Source organism: Canis lupus, chromosome 11 (genome assembly GCF_048164855.1).
Source record: "Canis lupus baileyi chromosome 11, mCanLup2.hap1, whole genome shotgun sequence".
Classification (NCBI taxonomy): domain Eukaryota; kingdom Metazoa; phylum Chordata; class Mammalia; order Carnivora; family Canidae; genus Canis; species Canis lupus.
In genome coordinates this window covers 47,030,224-47,048,278 of record NC_132848.1, presented here as the reverse complement: position 1 = coordinate 47,048,278, position 18,055 = coordinate 47,030,224, and the positions used below count along the sequence as shown (strand labels likewise).

General features: G+C 43.6%; 1 protein-coding gene across 12 annotated transcripts in view; it reads left to right on the top strand.

Annotated features, from left to right (window-relative positions):
* The window catches only part of VWA3B (von Willebrand factor A domain containing 3B), a 256,215-nt gene that overhangs the window by 185,154 nt on the left and 53,006 nt on the right, over positions 1–18,055 (top strand). For 6 of the 12 annotated variants that reach the window (XR_012003285.1, XM_072768076.1, XM_072768078.1 and 3 more), the window contains 5 exons: positions 2,630–2,754; positions 3,994–4,131; positions 6,201–6,301; positions 16,890–17,069; positions 17,445–17,496. Coding sequence is in view for 7 of the 12 variants with exons in the window: in XM_072768076.1 (XP_072624177.1) it covers positions 2,630–2,754; positions 3,994–4,131; positions 6,201–6,301; positions 16,890–17,069; positions 17,445–17,496 (596 nt within the window). In the remaining 5 variants the exon portion in view is untranslated. Of the gene's footprint in view, positions 1–2,629; positions 2,755–3,993; positions 4,132–6,200; positions 6,302–16,889; positions 17,501–17,951; positions 18,021–18,055 lie in introns of those variants that run through there. The other 6 variants (XR_012003286.1, XM_072768077.1, XR_012003287.1 and 3 more) reach the window with 6 other exon arrangements.

The following is an 18,055-nucleotide window of genomic DNA, read 5'->3' as shown; positions in this document are numbered from 1 at the left end:
AGACGGCGCTGAATACCTTCTGGGGTGTAATGTGTTAGGGTCAGAAAATCCCAAATTTTTATTTATTTGAAGTCTGCCTTTTTCCTCTACTAGCCATGTGACTAGAATCCCTGCAGTTCTCTGAGCCTCAGTTTCTTTATCTTTCCAAATGAGATTAAAACAATTAGAACCTCCATAAGATTGTTGTGTAGATTAAATATGGTAATGTACAATATTTTCTAAATTGGAAATGTGAATTGCATAAAGAGTTTTTTCTCTCATGTGAGCACTTTTCTTAAAAGATAGAAACAACTCCTGTCCTCTCTTGGGGGTCACAGTTGCTGCTTGCAATTAAAAAACTTTGTCAGCAGTTTAAAAACCCTAACAGCAATTCAAAGAGGCAAACATTAGCCCAGGGGAAGAAAGGAAACCTCTGAGGCTGAAGGAAGGAGAAAATATGAGTAGTAGATGCACAAGAATGACTTTCAGTGGAATGGGGCAGGTAGAGAGATACTGCTTTTGGTGAAGCAAAGCTAAAGCCTTTTTTGGGAGATGGAATTGAAGTTGGGCTGTGCATATCAGAAAGCTCTTACAGTCAGAAGTAAAAGATCCAGTCTCCAGCCTGAGAAATTCCTGTTTGGAGTAAAGATTAAGAACTGTTCCCACATCTCTCACTGAATGAACTGACCTACTGACTTGGAGTATTTCTGCAGTCTTCTGACCACTGAGAATGGGCCACATTTTTGCTGAGGGTCTCCACAGGGGCACATTCCCTCTTCTCCAGCCTGAGTACAGGAGAGCCCTCCGGCCGAGGTAGGGAGCCCAACCTGTACCAAGGAAGGTGTCTGCAATCACCAAGCGTCCACTAGGAGGAACCCCAGACCCCTGAAATGGTTCCCGGAGACATTTCAGAGTGAGGAGACATGGTCTCACCTCTCTGGGGTGAGGACAAAGAGAAGCTGCAGCACACGAACAAAATTAGATACCGATATTGAATCAGGACTTAGAAATGATAGCAACTCCTTAATTAGTTGGAGAAGGAGCAAATGCAGAGGCTGAGCCATAACTCAACAGGCCAGCTCTTAGTCCTACAGCTCCCAGAGCACAGCCAGCCAGGCTGTCCACACGGTGAGGCTGGTTCTAACATTACGTTGGGAGACACTGCACTAACTTCTGCAGGTAAACAAGGTCCCCCTTCTGCAGAGAAGAAAACAATGGAAGGAGCTAAAAAGGTTGTTGCAACATACCAAAAAGTCTAGATCTAATCAGGTAGAGCAGGGATTGGCAGACTTTTTCTGTGAAAGTCACATAATAAATGGTTAGACTTTGTGGCCTCCAGTCTCTATCACAGCGACTCCATTTAGGCAAACAACTGAAACCGCACATAGCAGGTTTATGACTAGACTCTCCTGAATCTAAAAGGCTAGGAATTTGAGGAAGATCACACTGGTCAGTGTGGCCATTGTGCCAGCCCAGACCCTTTGCTGTGAACCCCAGGAGGGGGTGTGGGGCTTGCCAGGGTGAGGTTTGTGAGCATTCTCCTCAATTAGGAGTGGGTCTTCATTGCTTTCCTAGTAGGAATTCTTTCTAAAAAGTAGTATTTGTTTTTCTAACTAAAAGGATAAATTCAGTTTATGGCAGCAAACATGTGAATAATGTATAAAGAATATTTCAAAATTCAAATTGAACATTTTGATCCAATGAGAAAACACACACCAATGGAACTGGTTTTCACGTGTGTGTATTTGTGCATGTTAAAAAAAAAAGTAAAAGGCTGTCATTTCTTTGGTCATTTAAAACAAGAGACATGAACTCAAGATGAAAAACACCAGCCATTTCTTTGCCACATAAAAGACCATGGGACTTTGCCAAGGCAAGTGTGCGAGCTGAGGCAGCATTGCCAGGCCCTGGTGGAGACATGCACATTTCTCTCTTGGAGCAGGAGTCTGACTGCAGCTTTACTGCTGCTTGGAGAAGTATCCCTATCAAAACTTCCCTTAATATTTATAATCCCTTTATTATAGGAAAATAAATCTCAACTAGGGTAAGTGACAAAACATGTGAACCTTAAAAGAGGTATTTTTTTTTCCTAATCATCCCTTTGAATACAACTAAGAGACAAGGAAACTTCTTGCGTCTTTTTCCATTGTTCATTTTTTGGTAGTGCCTTTTAGGGAAGCCGTGGGATGCGTTCAGCCTACTTAGCATTTCATTTATCTAATATTAGATGAAAAGTTGATGATGGAGTTCCTATTTCCTTTTACTTTCACAATTTTAACAACACTTATTTTCTATATGTAAGGAGTATAGAAGGAAATATGGGTAAAATAAGTAAATAAGGAAATCAGATGGTGAGAAGCACCCAGGGAGAGGATATTTGTTTCTAGGAATGATGTTTTTAGGATTGCTGCTGGTGATGCTGGACAAACAAGCTACTGCATCTTCTTTAGGCTTCTCAGCTCAGCAGGTGCTCCAGACCAGAGCTGTGCACTTCACCACTGAGTTGGTCAACCCAGTATGCATCGTACAGATCTCATGGAGAGATCAAAGGGGCATACTGATTTAAACAGGCAACCAACAGGATGGTGCAAGCCTAAGGGAATGGGCATTATTTGTCTTTATTTTTTATTTTAAATTTGATTCCTTTCAGGGGTTGTGAAGAAGTGTGTGAGCCCCACCCATGCACTGGTGGGTTTCAGGTATGGAGACACCAAGGTTGTGCCGACCTCGTTCATCACGCCTGTGGGGGGTGCCATGCCCTGCCCACTGCTCCAGGTACCTGCTACAGTGATCTTTTCTGGGTGCCCTTCCCACCATCCCCACAGTTATGGATAACAGAATGGCGAGGCCACTGTCAGGCCTTTGCTGAACATCTGGTTAGGCTCCTTCAGGGAGCTTATGTTTGGGCAGGAAAAAGCAGTGACCCCTGTTATGGCCCCTTGCCTGGCAACTATTTTGCTTCACCTTGATCTCTTAATACCCTGTTAAGTAACCTCATGACTGCATAGACTTGCTTGCATTAGGACCTGTGGTCCTTGTCATTTTACAGACAGTAGATGATTGGGGAAGAGAGCTGCTGTAACTGCTAGCACCCTTGAAACTTTAACTGTAAAAGAATATATTAAAAGCAATTTAAATAATGAGGGCAGAAGTAGAGCTTCCCTTGACATCATAGACATTGCCATACCTTGATACCATAACATGGTTACACCTGAACATGCTTTCCACAGGTGAGCCAGGCTAATGTGTTCTCATCTGCATATAAAGTCATAAAAGCAGCGCTGCATCTTCATCCCAGCACCCAGGCTAGAGAGGAGACAGAAGGCCCCCCAGAGCTCCACCACTGCTGTTTCTTGACAGCAAGAGCCAGGAGGAAAAGTACCCAATGAGCACTCAGGATTCCACATTGGTTGTCTGTTGCCACTTCCTGTGGCCAGACCCAGAGCATCCATCAGTGTACTTGCCCCCTGACAGTTGGTCCTATCCATTTCACAAGTGTCCACCAGCCTCTGTATGCCCCTTCATAATATTTTCTTTCTGCTAGAGGCTGTCTCTTTGTAACTTTTGCCTGTGGATTCCAGGTGTGTGCTTTGTAACAACATGGAGCAAACCTGCTCCATTCCATTGTCTGGGTGACAGCCCTTCAGATACATGAGGATGCTGTTCATATCTCTCCCTGGTCTTTATATGAAATAGATTCCTTCAACCAGTCTTTGTGGGATATGGTTTCCAGACCCCTTGCCATTTTGCTAGCTGTCCCCACCCCACTCTGGGATCCTTGTCAGGTGAAGAAGTCCTGCTAAAACTGGTGCTCACAAAATTCCAGCTGTGGCCGGGTGAGCCTGGAGAAATTTGAAATGGTTGACTCTTTCTTAGCTGAGATAAAATATATATTTGAATGGTAACATTGGTACTTGCTAATTATCTTGGGGCATTTTAAATCAAGCATATATTAACATTGCCTATAAGATCTATAAGCAAAATATTTGCTAGGACATATGTTCTTATCTACAGGTTGGAGATTATGTCTTTGCCAAAATTGTGATACCCAACGGATTTGATTTCTATGTCCCTGCCATTGTCATAGCACTTCCAAATCAGGATATGGCTGAAGATAAATTCTACACAGTTTTGAAGTGTAACAACCGGAGAGTAAGTAGACTTTCATGGAGGAAAGGGCTTTCTCACTAGGCAGAAAGTGGCTTCTTTAACCACCCTCCTTGCCACCCTCCTTCTGGGCAATACCTTGCTACTTCTGGGCACCCTCCTTGCCACCCTCCCACCCTCTTTCTGGGCAATACCTTGCTACACTACAACTAGGGAGGCTCACTCTCGTTCTCTACTGTCCTCCCCAGGTTCTTCTAGTACCTTTCTCTCTCTCTTCCTTGCCTGCTGCTACTCAACCCGCTCTGGCCTTCTGTTCCCCTCCCTGTGTTCCTTGTGAATTTCCCTAAATGCTTTAGAAAGCCTCCATATCAGTTTATAGAACTGACGATGTCATGTGTCTGCCTGATGTACCCCACCACTCCCCACACACTCATCCTTCTCATCAAGCTTGAGGAAAAGCCCAGCCTGACCCCAGCAGGGCCCCACAGCCCCATGGAAGGCTCACTGCCTCCTGAATGCAATGGGCTTCTCCAAGGCCCTAGTCTTTCCCTCTTCCTGGACCACCCTCCCATCTCCTTTCCACAGAACCTTCTGTCACTGGAAAGATACTGCTCAACTATAACTTCCTCCTGAGGCCCTGGGGTTCCCCTGCACACTGTGCTTTCCCCTCCCCACACCAGTTTCCTCGCTAACCTCCCAGTTCCTTAAAGGCAGGGACTGTGACCTCTTCATCTTTGTAGCCACAGCACAGCCCCTGATGAAGAGAAGATTCTCAAAATTGCTTTTTAAATTACTTAAATGAATGACATTTTTAATAGAAATAAGTCTTGGTGGACCATTTGATATGTCTGGAAAATAGACTAGCAAGACAAAAGTAAGAAGCAAAATACCAGTGGCTAACTTTATTAAGCACTTACTATGTGCCACAGGTACCAATCGGGTACTTTATAGGTAATGAACAATTGAATGCTCAAAACACTGTGAGCAGGTACTTTATTCCCATTTTAAGATAAAGAAATGGAAGCAAAGGTTAAGTCACACATAGGGTAAGCAGGACAATGGACATATGAACCCAGGCAGTCTGGCTCCATGGCCTGTACTCTGAATCTCTGTGCCCAACTGCCTACTATACATAATTAAAATATCCAGTGAGTTCTTGGCTATAGCATGAAATATATCCATCAGAAGAGAGGTCGTGGTAAATGAATTTTAGAATTAAGGGCAAAAAGAGTGAAGACCATTACAGCCAGTGGTCCCAAAAGCAGTTTCCAATCTGACAGAACAAGAAGGAGAAAGGGACACCTTCTCATCAACCCAGAAAAACAATTTTTTTAAAGATAAAATAGACTTTCCTGGAGCTTTCTGAATGACAGTAAAGAAAGCGGTCTAGAAGGCAGCAGTCTAGAAGCTTGAGTAGCAGCAGGCAAGGAAGAGAGAGAGGCAGTGAATCAGAAGCTTTTCTGACATGAGGCACCACTCTGGGGATATGTCCTAGGCAAGGGAGGAGAAAGCACATCAAGGGACATTTAGAGAGATGTCCCTCGGCATGCCCCAGGGTGTGAAGAGATAAAGCAGTTGTCCTAGGGTCCCTGAGAATGAGCCTCAAAGCCCAGGGGGGACCTTGGAATTTACCCATAAGGCAGCGAGGCCTTGGAGACTAGAACAACAGTGTCATGGTGAAGGATGAGACACTGGAGATAGTTCTGTAGAGATGTATGGGGCTGAAGTGGCACATTCGGCAAGGGGTGGTGGTTCTAGTTTCTGAGTCTAGGAATGAGGTGGGCAAGGCTGACCTGAAGGTAGATAGGAAGGTGCTTCTGTGGAGGGATGTGTGGGTGTGTGCGTGCACGTGCTTGGGCAAGCGAGTGCAACTTTACTGAATGGCCTTGGCACCTGATCCAGGATGTGGAGAAATGACCGGGAGGAGTCACTGATGACTTTTATTCTGCATGTAATTACCAAACCAGGCTCTGCCATTTGACTGCTCTTGTAAGTGTCACCCTGAATAGGATAATGGCTAGCAGCTATTATAACAGATCAAGCTAAATTAAACTTCCACGTAACTTGTGGACATTCTGATTTAAGTCACGTGAACCCTTTTGGTATCATTACAGGAATTTTGCCCTCGGAGTGCACTTATTAAGATCAGCCAGAACAAGTATGCTCTCTCTTGCTCTCACATAAAATCACCCCTGATTCAGGAGGATCCAAAAGTGTGAGTAGACCCTGAACTTTATTTATATCTTTGCACCTTTAATCTGTTTCAGAGTTGGGATTCATGATCCCTAAATACTTGGGGAGAAAAACAGAGGTAGAGGACCTCCTGCTTAAAATGTAGTTCTCTATTTTTTTAAGGTTTTATTTATTTATTTGACAGAGAGAGAGAGAGAGAATGCACAGCCCAAAGGGGGGAGCAGCAGAGGGAGAGGGAGAAGCAGGCTCTCCCCTCTTAAGCAGGGAGCCTGATGTGGGCTCAATCCCAGGACCCTGGGATCCTGAGCTGCTGAAGGCAGAGACATACAGGACTGAGCTACCCAGGCGCCCCTTAAAACGTAGTACTATCATTATTATTCTTTCAACATCACACCTCTTACCTGCTGGTTATTTTTCCATCTGGTTCTAATCTCAAATGCAACGTTATTTTACTGACTCTTCGGAAAGCATTCAATCCTGTCATGAATTTAAAGGGATTACTCCCCTTTTATTTGTAAGGATTCAAGGCCTTTTTTTAAGGTTTTATTTATTTGACAGGGTGGACAAGCAGGGGGAGTGATAGGCAGAGGAAGAGGGAGAAGCAGGCTCTCTTTTGAGCAGGGAGCCGATCGTGGGGCTCAATGGGATCTGGGCCAAAGGCAGATGCTTAACTGACTGAGCCACCCAGGTCCCCAGGTTGAAGTCCTCCTTTTCTTTTCTTTTCTTTTCTTTTCTTTTTTTTTTAATTCCATTCATTCATTCATTCATTCGAGACACACAGAGAGGCAGAAACATAGGCAGAGGGAGAACCAAGCTCCCCATGGTGAGCCCATGCAGGACTCGATCCCAGGACCCAGGATCACACCCTGAGTCAAAGGTAGATGTTCAACCACTGAGCCACCCAAGTGCGCCCCGGGTTCAAGGCCTTCTAATGAAGTCTCACCGTAAAGCAAAAGTTAGATTAAATTGCAGTTGGGACCAATCAACTGTCTGCTTCTCCTCTTGCCAGGGAGTGAGAATGAGATGCTGGCCGGGCTTGCCTGTGCCCAGGTGAGCATGGGTGGGTGGCGGTTTTCAGGGGCTACAGTGGGGTGAATACATTTTCATCTGAGGAAGTAGGATTACTAAAAGCTGGAAAAGTAGATTAGGGCAGCCCGGGTTTAGTGGTTTAGCGCCGCCTCCAGCCCAGGGTGTGATCCTAGAGACCTGGGATCAAGTCCCACATCAGGCTCCCTGCATGGAGCCTGCTTCTCCCTCTGCCTGTGTCTCTGCCAATCTCTCTCTGGGTGTCTCATGAATAAATAAATAAAATCTTTAAAAAAAAACTAGATTAAAACAAAGTCAATAAAAGAAGCTGAGGTCCAGAAAGCAGGCAAAAACCCAAGTCTATTGGGCCAATCAATGAGGGGCAGCATCACAGCTGGAGTCATAGCCATGACTTGGAGGTGAAGGTGGATTTGGGGCAAGGGTTAGGGAAAGGGATCCTGGAAACACCCTCCAGCTTCACTTGGAGTTTCTGGATTGTCTTGGGTGCCAACCTTCATTCGCCTGAAGTGCAAGCACTTCATAAACAGAAACCATCAGACATTCTCTCTTCCACTTCTTCCCTACCCCCTAACCCCCTGCGTCTGAGCTTGTAGAATCCTCTGCCTTTCCCCCTGATGTCAAAGTGCCCTCTTTTATCCAAGGCTGACCTGCCCACCAGGCTCCAGAGCCTGTCCCCATGGTCCGGCTCTTGCTCCATCAGTTACCCTGGATTCTTTCCTATCTCCTCAGCTCCTCTCCTGATTCCTTCCCCTCAGCAAAAACCCGAGTCTGCCTCCCCTGTTTACATACATGCACAAGTGCATGCACGCACACCCCCAGTCCTAAATCCGTAGAACTCCCTTGGTTCTGCACTGTGATCTGGCTCCTCCCTCCCTTCACAGCTACGCTGCTGTGTATGCACAGTCTCATGGGCTGATGTCTCCCCTCTTTTGCCTTCTCTTCCCTCCCCAAGGGAAGGAGCCTTGGGTGTTGGCTTCCTCCTTTATCCCTTCGTGAAGCTGTGTCCACAGGAAACACTCAGAACCTCTCCCACGCTCACATTGACTCTGCATGCTGTTTCAGTCTATGATCTATTTGACTCTGTCAACTTCCCTTCCTTCCCTTGAGACCTGTCATGGCTCCTCCCCCCTCTACATTTCCTCCCTGCTCTATTTCAACCATATCCCTTGCTCCCATGATTCCATTTACACTAAGGACCTCATATCTCCCTCTCCACCCCAGACCACCCCTGTGCTCTGGCATCAGAATCATAGCCTCTGAGAGTGAGGCCTGGAACGAACTTTTCTAAAAGCTCTCCACTGGCTGTAATGTGCAGACCTGGCTGCTAACTACAGTGGAAAGGGCCTTAGAAGCTAAGACCTGAATTCCTATCCCAGCCCCAGCCTCATTTAGTTTGTGCCCTTGGCGGGTTGCTTATCATCTAGGAGCTTGTTTGCTCACAGTGAGATTCGGATGGGGTTGAGGATTAGAGATGGTCATTGCATGCCTGGGGTAAAGCTCAGCCTATGGCAGGAATCCTGTTATTTCTAGCCGTCCACCTGAGTGTAGAATCTCAAATTCAACATATCTAGTCTTAAATTATAGCTCTCCACAGACCCACTCCCATCTCTGCCTTCCTTGACTCATTTCTCTTTTCCACCTGCCAGTCACAGTTTTCCAAGCAGAAATCTGGTAGTCATTTTTGGCTTCGTCTTGCCCTTCACCGACCACACCTCGCTGGTCTCCAAGTTATATTGATCCTAACTTGCAAATATTTCTCAGCTCTGCTGGACCTGTACTGCCTTGGGTCAGGCCTCTCATTTCCTGAGGCCCTTGCCTTTGGCCTCCTCCTGCCACAGGACAGTCCCAGCCGTCTTCCAGAAGGGCTGAGCAGAGGAATCTTCCTCGCATGCAAATCTGTTCCTGCTCCACCTCTACTGAAAAAATCCTTCAGAGTCTCCCTCCCATGCCCTTTCTTGTTCTAGCTTAGCCTCTTGTGGGTCTGACCCAGGCCTGCCGCCCTAGCCTCACTTCTCTCTAGTCATCCCCTAAGCAACCTCCCACAAGCCCTCTGCACTGTGATCTAGCATCCTCCCTCCTTTCACAGCCACACTATGTATGGGAAGTCTCATAGGCTGATGTCTCCCCTCTCTTGCCTTCTCTTCCCTCCCCAAGGAACCTTGGCTGTTGGCTAGGAGTATAACTATACTAAACTACTTGTAGCTTTTTCCCCATGCCATGCTTTTTCAGGGCTCTGTGCTATGTATAAGCTAAGCATTCCCTCCCTGGAATGTTATTCTTTGCCCTTGGCCATCAGGGAACTCTAACATTGAACTCAAGCATTACCATCTCTATGTCATGTTCCAAGACTCAGCCATCCTATGCAATAAAGTGATCCCACTGCATCCTAGAGAGGTTTTCATTACAGAAATTTTCCCTTTTGTTGGGCCATGTACTTTCTCAGTTTCTCACTCCTGTTAGGCACGTGTCCTTGAAAGCAGGTGCCAGATTCTGTCCCCATCTAAATCATAGTTGCCAAGGTCCAGCTCGTAGGATGTGCCCAAAGACTATGTGAAGAATGAACCAGTGAACAAATACTAGTAGATGCCCAGCATTGTTCCTTGAGAGGTGCATGGTTTCATAGAAGATCTTTCAGTATTTTTATTGAAAATCCACAATTCTTCATTCTCTTCTAGATGAGTATAATGTTTGTTTAAAATTATAGCACGTTTTTTTGTGAATCTCAAAATCCTACTCAAACAAAATGATGTCCAAATTATAATACATTTGAAAGGAATATAAATAGATGTGTCTAGGTATTGACTATTTTCACTAAATTCAACATTATCCATCCTATTTTCAAATTAAAATTCAATTCTTTCTCTGCTTTGAAAAGCCTTTAATTGTTTTTCTGTATTAGGCCTTCCCCAGGCCTTATTTAAAGCTCTTAGTTGCTAATTATCTACCCTAGTTTCTAGGGCTTTCCCCAGCGGAAGTAGACTGACTCTCTAGTCTCCCCATGGTAACTTCCACTGTTGTTTTGCTCTAGCTGCCTCTGTGCTAGCAAGAGACTGCATTTAATTCTCTTAAGTAGAAGTCATGTCCAACCTGCTAAATTCAGAGTTTAATCTGTCTCTGTTTCCGTAATCAGGGCTGGCAAGTGTGAGCACACAGACTGACAATGTAGGTCTTATTTTGTATCTCCACTGGCATTTCCTTCCGGTAGGTCCTTTCTCATCAGGAGCCCTTCCTATGTATGTGCTTTATAAAGGTACCATCCCCCTTTGGTTTTTCTTTAGTAAGCCTTTATATCATTATAGCAAATGAGACTACTAAAAAAAAAAAAAAATACTGGTACCTTCTTCAGGGGCTGCTAAAAGAACTGTGCAGTAGCTTGCAACTCCAACAGAACAGCTTTTGACCACATTTAACTTTAAAATATTGAATCCCCTATAACCATCCTTTTGGGGTTGGTCAGACAGGGGCACATGGCCCCAGGCATGCACCAGGATGCCAGACATTCAGCTCTCCCATCTTCTGCATCCCTGCTTTTTCTTCTTTCTTGAGGCCTTCAGCTGTGGGTGACAGAGTATTTCCTGCAGGCCCCTTTTTTGGTTCCTAACTGAGGGCCACACACAGTGAGGGACAGGAAGGGAAGTATCTGGTGGGTAACAAGTTCAAAACTGAGTGAATATGGTCAAAATCAATGCCTACTTTTATTTTCAGCTTAAAATTTGACACTTAAATGATTCTTGAGGACTTTTGTCCTCCATCATCCAATATGGTACCCATACTAAATTCCAAATAACTAGTTCTTAAAGAAGAGAATTGTAGTATCACCATATTTACAATGTGAAATCAACTGAGGGTATTACTGGCTTGATCTTCTCTTTCCTCTGCCACACGATGAGTGCATTTTCTGGCAGCACAGCTGAGGGAGGTGTACCTGCCTTCTGAGAGTGTGCCTGATGGAGGGATGTGATTTTTCTTGCCTTACCTGCTTTTAGTGATGTCCCTGAGCTTTTTTCTATACTTCATGGCATAGAGATGTCTGTTCTGAGTGAAAACATTCCCTAACCTAGCTATAACTTTCTGTTTAGAGGATACACATATAATTTCTCCTAATTCCAAGATGCAAGCAGACCAGGAGGAATTTCCCCCCACTTGGCATCCTCCCTCTTGCCACACAAAGAACTCCCAGCAGAATTGTTCCCTGATTCCTCCCCGGGGATCCTATTCCTATCAGAAGGCTGTGGCCTCCACTGGCGCTGTTGCTGGGGAAGCATGCCTGGTGGGTTGGATGCTCTGGCTTCTGGTTTTCTCCAGTAAAGGGGAGTGCCCTTACCAGGCATTATTCAACCATTCACAGAGAGGTTGGTGGAGGACAGGCTGGGGACTATGAGCTCATCCAGTCAAGGTGCCTCTGGCAGGCCTGAGCTAAATCCCTGTACTTGGTGCCAGGTAACTGGCTGGATATCCCTTCCAGCGATAGCTAGGATCCCTCCTACATTATTGACAGAGGAAGCCTTGGGGCAAACTTCTGAGTCTCCTCCTTAAAAAGATTCACTTTGAGGGAGTTGGATTTCTTGAAAAAATTAGCAACATTCTAAATGTGATCAGGAAAGCCAGAGAGAACTAATCATTTTCTCTGCTCCAAAAAAAAAAAAAAATCAATGGGTATCTGAAAGAAATTGCTGGGTACTGAGATCCTGAAGGCAAGGAATGTTCTCTTCTTGCTGTGTGATTATAATTGTGTGACCTTGGGGACATGGCTGTGTATGAGTCTGTGGGAGGGGAGACCACTCTCCTAGGGTTCAGAGGTGTTTTATCCGAGTCTGTGGTCAGCTCCCAATTCCTGAATATTAGCCTTTTGAATCATTTTCCATCAAGCCATTTGGATTTAGGAATATGTCCCCAAAGAAATTATAATTCCATGTTGGTTAACATTCCTCCCTTTCTCTGTGTAGTGTGGGACCGTCACACCATCTTCCTGACAGCAGTGATATTAAGTGGTTGATTGAAACCTCAAGATTCAGTGCTGGCTCTGACATTACATGAGATGAATCACTTCCCATAATCTTGCCCTGTCACTGCTGACTGTGTTTCCCTTAGAAGGAGCTGTGCATCTGAAATCATTAAGCCTCAGTATGTTATTAGCCCCCTCGTTCCTTCTGGTCAGATTAGGAGCCCCATTTCCTATGCTGGAACAAAGCCCTGAAAAATCAGCAGTTCAGCAGCAAACCCTGTTTGTGAATGTGCCATATTATCTGGAGAGACAAATGTCATTGCCTGTTTGTGGCAAGTGTGCTGTGGTGCTCTAATACGGGAACAAGAGAATGTTGAGAGTCATAGAGATTTGTTCACCCTGAGGGCCAGTGGTAACAATTTGGACTTTCATAATATTCTCTCCATTTTCTCCTCCTTCCATTGTTAAAATTCAGGGGCCTTGTGGTCTTTATCAGACATCTACTTGGCATCTACCTTGTAGGTCCTCCTCTTTGGAGACCAGCTTTCTGATAAACACATAGGGCAGAAAAGAAATGAGGCCTCAGAGAACCAGTGAGAATAGGACAAGATGAGCTGACACTAATCAAGCAAATGAGGTGGATTTTGACCCAAGGAGAGTGTGGAGTAGGTGCTCAGTGCTTTCTTACCCAAAGTGGGGTCAGCTGCTTCTGAAGAACCAGTGAAGACACAGTGCCTGGCTTCTCTCATCTTACCCCCACCCTCTGACACAATACACATGTAATTTTGACCTGTTTATCATACTTAAACAAACCTATAGCCTAAAATAATTAATAGGACACTGAATTTTTCTTGGTTTTGGCATAAAACAAAAGAAAGCCATTTATGCTTTCCAAGTATGCTGATGGATAATATCCACTGGCCAGAGTCAGGAGCATGGCCACCTTCCCCTTTCCTCAGAGGAGTTTGGATGGAGTAGTGTGAGGGTACATGGTTTTGGGGGGCAGGTGGATAAGAATTCACATCAGATTCACATCTACCCTGCCCCCCCCCCCTTCTACAAGGGGACATTTCCTTGTGGAATATCTTGAACTTGGTCGACAGTAGATTCTGGAGAGTAAATGGGGTAGCTGAGCAGCATCTGCTTACTTAATGTAAAGGCTTTTTCTTGGTTAAAATCCTGGTCTGCTTTTTATTCTGATCATGACAATTTGCCAATTTTTATTCTTATTCCAAAAGTATGCATAGTTAATATAATTTAGAAATTAAAAGCAAAAAGAATATGAAAACCAGCTATAGTTCCATATTTCAAAAGTAATCACCATTTATATTTTGACATAGTCCTTCTAGAGTGTATTTTCTCTGCTATGTTGTTTTTCCTCAAAATCAAAATTTTTCCCCTTATGTATAACAGTTAAATTTTTTTTTTAATGTGCAGTAAGTGGAGTATCTGGGTGGCTCAGTCAGTTGAGCATCTACCTTCAGCTCCGATCATGATCCCAGTGTCCTGGGGTCAAGCCCGCTGCATTGGGCTCCCTGATCAGCAGGAAGTCTGCTTCTCCCTCTCCCTCTGCCCCTACCCCACACACACAGGTGCATTCTCACGCTGTCTCGCTCTCTCTCTCTCAATCTTAAATAAATAAAATATTATTAAAAATAAAAAATAATTGTGGAGTTGACAATACTACTAGAATTCTTTTCCCTAAGGCAACTATTAACAGTTTGATGGAAAGATTTCTTTCTAGTCATCTTTATGTGTTCACAATTTTAATAACCACAGGAAAATGTAACATACATTGTTTGTGACTTTTTTCCACACTTAATAATATATTACTTGCATTTTGGCATGACGTCAACACTTCTTATTTCATTATTGCCTACTTAGATTGTAATTATCCTGGTAGTGTGTGATTTCCTGGGTTCTTTCCATAGTCATCTTCCTGGTATTCTTCAGGTAGGCAGGTCAGCCTCTCTTCTATCTTAATCTTTGGGTGCCTTTCTCTGTACTTCCCATTCCTCCTTCCTGTTGCTCTTCTTTCTGAGAGTTATAGGTGGTAGACTGGACTATGACCAGACCTGATACATGGGAAATAGAAGACATCTCTGAAAAAGGAAATAGAACATATTAACTTAGTCTGCTCAGGAGAGAGACAACAATGTGAGGGATGGTTGATGGTAATGTGGTAGGTAGGTTTTTATTTTATTTTTTAAAGATTTATTTATTTGAGAGAGAAAGGGTACAAGCAAAGGGAGGGGCAGCAGGAGAGGGGGAAGAGACAATCTCAAACAGACGCCCCACTGAGTGCAGGGCCCAACTCAAGGCTTGATTTCATGACCCTGAGATCATCACCTGAACCGAAGTCAAGAGTAGAACACTTAACCAACTGAGCCACAAGATTTTTTATGTTACAGAGCAGGGGTGGCGTTACAACCTTGTCTTGTGATTTCAAGATGAGTCTCTGAGAACATAGTCTCACAGAACTTACACATCCACATAGGTGCTGGCCTCCTATTTCAAGATAATTTTGTTTCTGGCCTCCTGGGACACTTTCTCCAATGTTACTGCTGTTGCTTGGACTATTTTTTTTTATTGTTGTAAAATACACATATTATAAAATTTATCATTTTAACCATTTTTAAGCATACAGTTCAGTGGCATTAAGTACATTCACATTGTTCTGCAACCATCACATCAGCCACTCCCAAAATTTCATCATCATCCCAAACTGAAACTCTGTACCCATTGAACACTAAGCCCTCCCCATTCCCTCTCCACACCTAACCCTTGGCAACCACCATTTTACTTTCTGTCTCTCTGATTGTGACTAGTCTTTGTGTATTATGTAAGTGGAATCACTCAGTATCTGTCCTTTGTGACTGACTGATTTTACTTAGCATAATGTCTTCAAGGTTCATCCATGTTATATAGCCTGTGTCAGAATTTCCTCCCTTTTTAAGGCTGAATAATATCTTTTTGTGTGTATATATCACAGTTTGTTTATCCATTCATCTGTTGGTGGACAGTTGGGTTGCTTCCACCTTTTGGCTGTTGTGAGAAATGCTGCAGTGAACGTGAATGTACATATCTGTTTGCGTCCCTACTTTCCTTCTTGTGGATATATTCACAGAAGTGGAGTTGAGGGATCATATGGTATTTCTATTTTTAATATTTTAAGAAATTGCCACACAGGAGCTTTACCATTTTATATTTCCACCAACAGTGTACCAGGTTCCAGTTTCTCTATGTCCTTGCCAACCTCTGTTATTTTTTTATTTTGTTTTGTTTTCTTGATAACAGAAGTGGGATTCATGGATCATATTGTCGTTCCATTTTTAATTTTTAATTTTTTGAGGAGCTTCCATACTGTTTCCATAGTGACTACCAGTTTACACTCCCATTTACAGAGTAGGAGGGCTCACTTTTTTCCACACCAACAGCTCTTGTCTTTTTGACAATAGCTATCCTAACAGGTGTGAGGTGATATCTCCTTGTGGTTTTGATTTGCATTTCCCTTGTGATTAGTGATATTGAACATATTTTCATGTCTTTTTTAGAAAAAAATGTCTGTTCAGGCTGTCTGCCCATTACTTAATTGGATTATTAGTTTTTTCCAGGACTAAATAAGAGTTCTGCAGAATTTATTTATTCTTGATATTAAGTGGTATGAGTTCCTTATATATTTTGGACATTAATCCATTACCTGGTATATAGTTTGCTAATATTTTCTGTCATTCCTTAGGTTGCTTCTTTGTTTTGTTGTTTGATTCTTTTGCTGTGCAGAAGCTTTTTAGTTTGATGTAGTCTTGTTCATTTTTGCTTTTGTTGCTTGTGCTTTTGGTGTTGTATCTAAAAAACCATTGCCAAACCAGTATAGAGGAGTTTTTCCCCTGTGTTATCTTCTGGGAGTTTGATTATGTCCATTTCACGTTTATTTTTGTGAGTGTTGTAAGATAGGAACCATGGGGATTTCTAGTTTTCCCAATTTATTGAAAAGACTGTCCTTTCCCTATTGAGAATTCTTAGCTCCCCTGTCAAAATTAGTTGATCGTGTACACTACATTTTTCTAAATGATAAGACTAGTTCTGTAACTTCATAGTACTATCAAATGTCAATTAAATTAAAAATCACACTGCTTTTGAATTTAGGGGACATTTTTCTGATAGTATGCCATACAGGAATTAGGGAAAACTAAGAGAGCTAGAGCATCTCTACTGTGCAAGCTCCAATCACTATGTCAGGAATGAACTGAACTATGATGTACCCAAGCTTATCATCCAGGGGTAGTAAATACAGGTCAGTTCTGCGGAGGCATGCTAGGGACTTCTTGGCCAGGAATTGTTGCTTCACTTACTGACTTGGTCAGGACACAGTTCAAATGACATTAGGTTCTCTGTGCCACAGAAGCTCAGATATCAAAGATTGGTGGAAATGACCTGCATGGAATAAAGCTCAGCCCAGACTGTCAGAGGCCACAGGACTTCTGTGACTTCATTCCATGGGAAGAAAGCCAAGGGACAATGAGCTGAGAAACACCTCAGGGCTAGCTTGGACATCTTTGTAGACACAGCAGCCAACAAGACCAGGGTTACACTGTTCTGTCTCTCTCTTTCTCTGTAGGGAGGATGTGAACACGAAGAACTCTACTTTCTTAATATGGCCACTCAAAGAAATTGATACTGGGGATTTACGAGAGCTAAAACAGGAGAATGTTAGAAAGAAGAAAAAGAAACCTGCCAAGAGGCTGCCTCTCCAGGAGACGATGTCCTCAGACTCAGATGACTCTTCTCCTGGCATCAGGTCCCAAGAATCCTACCCCAAGAAACACCCCAACCCCAAGGTGGGAGGGGCACGACATCACCTATCACTGGAACACCCTGAAACCTCTCTCAAGAATAGTATACATGAGGTTACTCCCCAGTTTCCAGGCCAGTTTAGTTCCCAGTATGGCAAAAACTCTAATACCCTTAAATAGTGCTGACATCCACCTCCCCAGAGAAGGTCCTCGGCCCAGGGTCTAGGAGTCAGCCAGCCACGCCATCGCTGCCATACCTCCACCTCAAGCAGCCCTGCCCTTCCCTCCTAGAGCCACCCACAGCAGCAAAGGGCTGAGGACCACTTCTGAGAAACCTTAAAGCAGTCTAGTGGCAACTTTAAGAGCCAACATTCCTCCAGGGCTGCCCAGACCTCAGCCACTCAACACTGTGGAACTAGCCCCTCTGCTGAGGTAAGGCTGCCTTTCATTCTACCCATTTCTACCCTATTTGTAAAACAGGCAGGCACACTTACCTGTTATCCCCCACCTGGATCTCCTGTCTGTTTACACTTACAGGTTCTGGCTTTTTTCTAACCATTCTTTATCCTATTATTTTCCCTGTCCTCACAACACTACACTCAATCTTTTGGTAAACTCTACATACCCAAAAGTTTAATCTGACAGATTATTGCATAGGATTTTAAGATTTTGGGGGCAAGTTAATGTAATTATTATCCAGAAACTGCAGCTATAACCTGGAAGCTGCAGAATTGTTTTAAGTTGATTATCTCATCTGAATTAGGGAATTTTATAATTTAATTTTAAGACTGAAATGAAGACCTAGTAACTTGTGTGAGATCTGCAAAACAAAATTATTGATTTCTGGAAATTTTTATTAAGTCCTTCCTAATTATTTTTGTTTGTAGTCTGTTGTAGGTACCTCTAATTGAGTGTGGAACCAGAATAAAAACTCTTACATTGGAAACATTTCAAAACTATTGTATTGTTTACTTATTACTGTTTTCTTTGA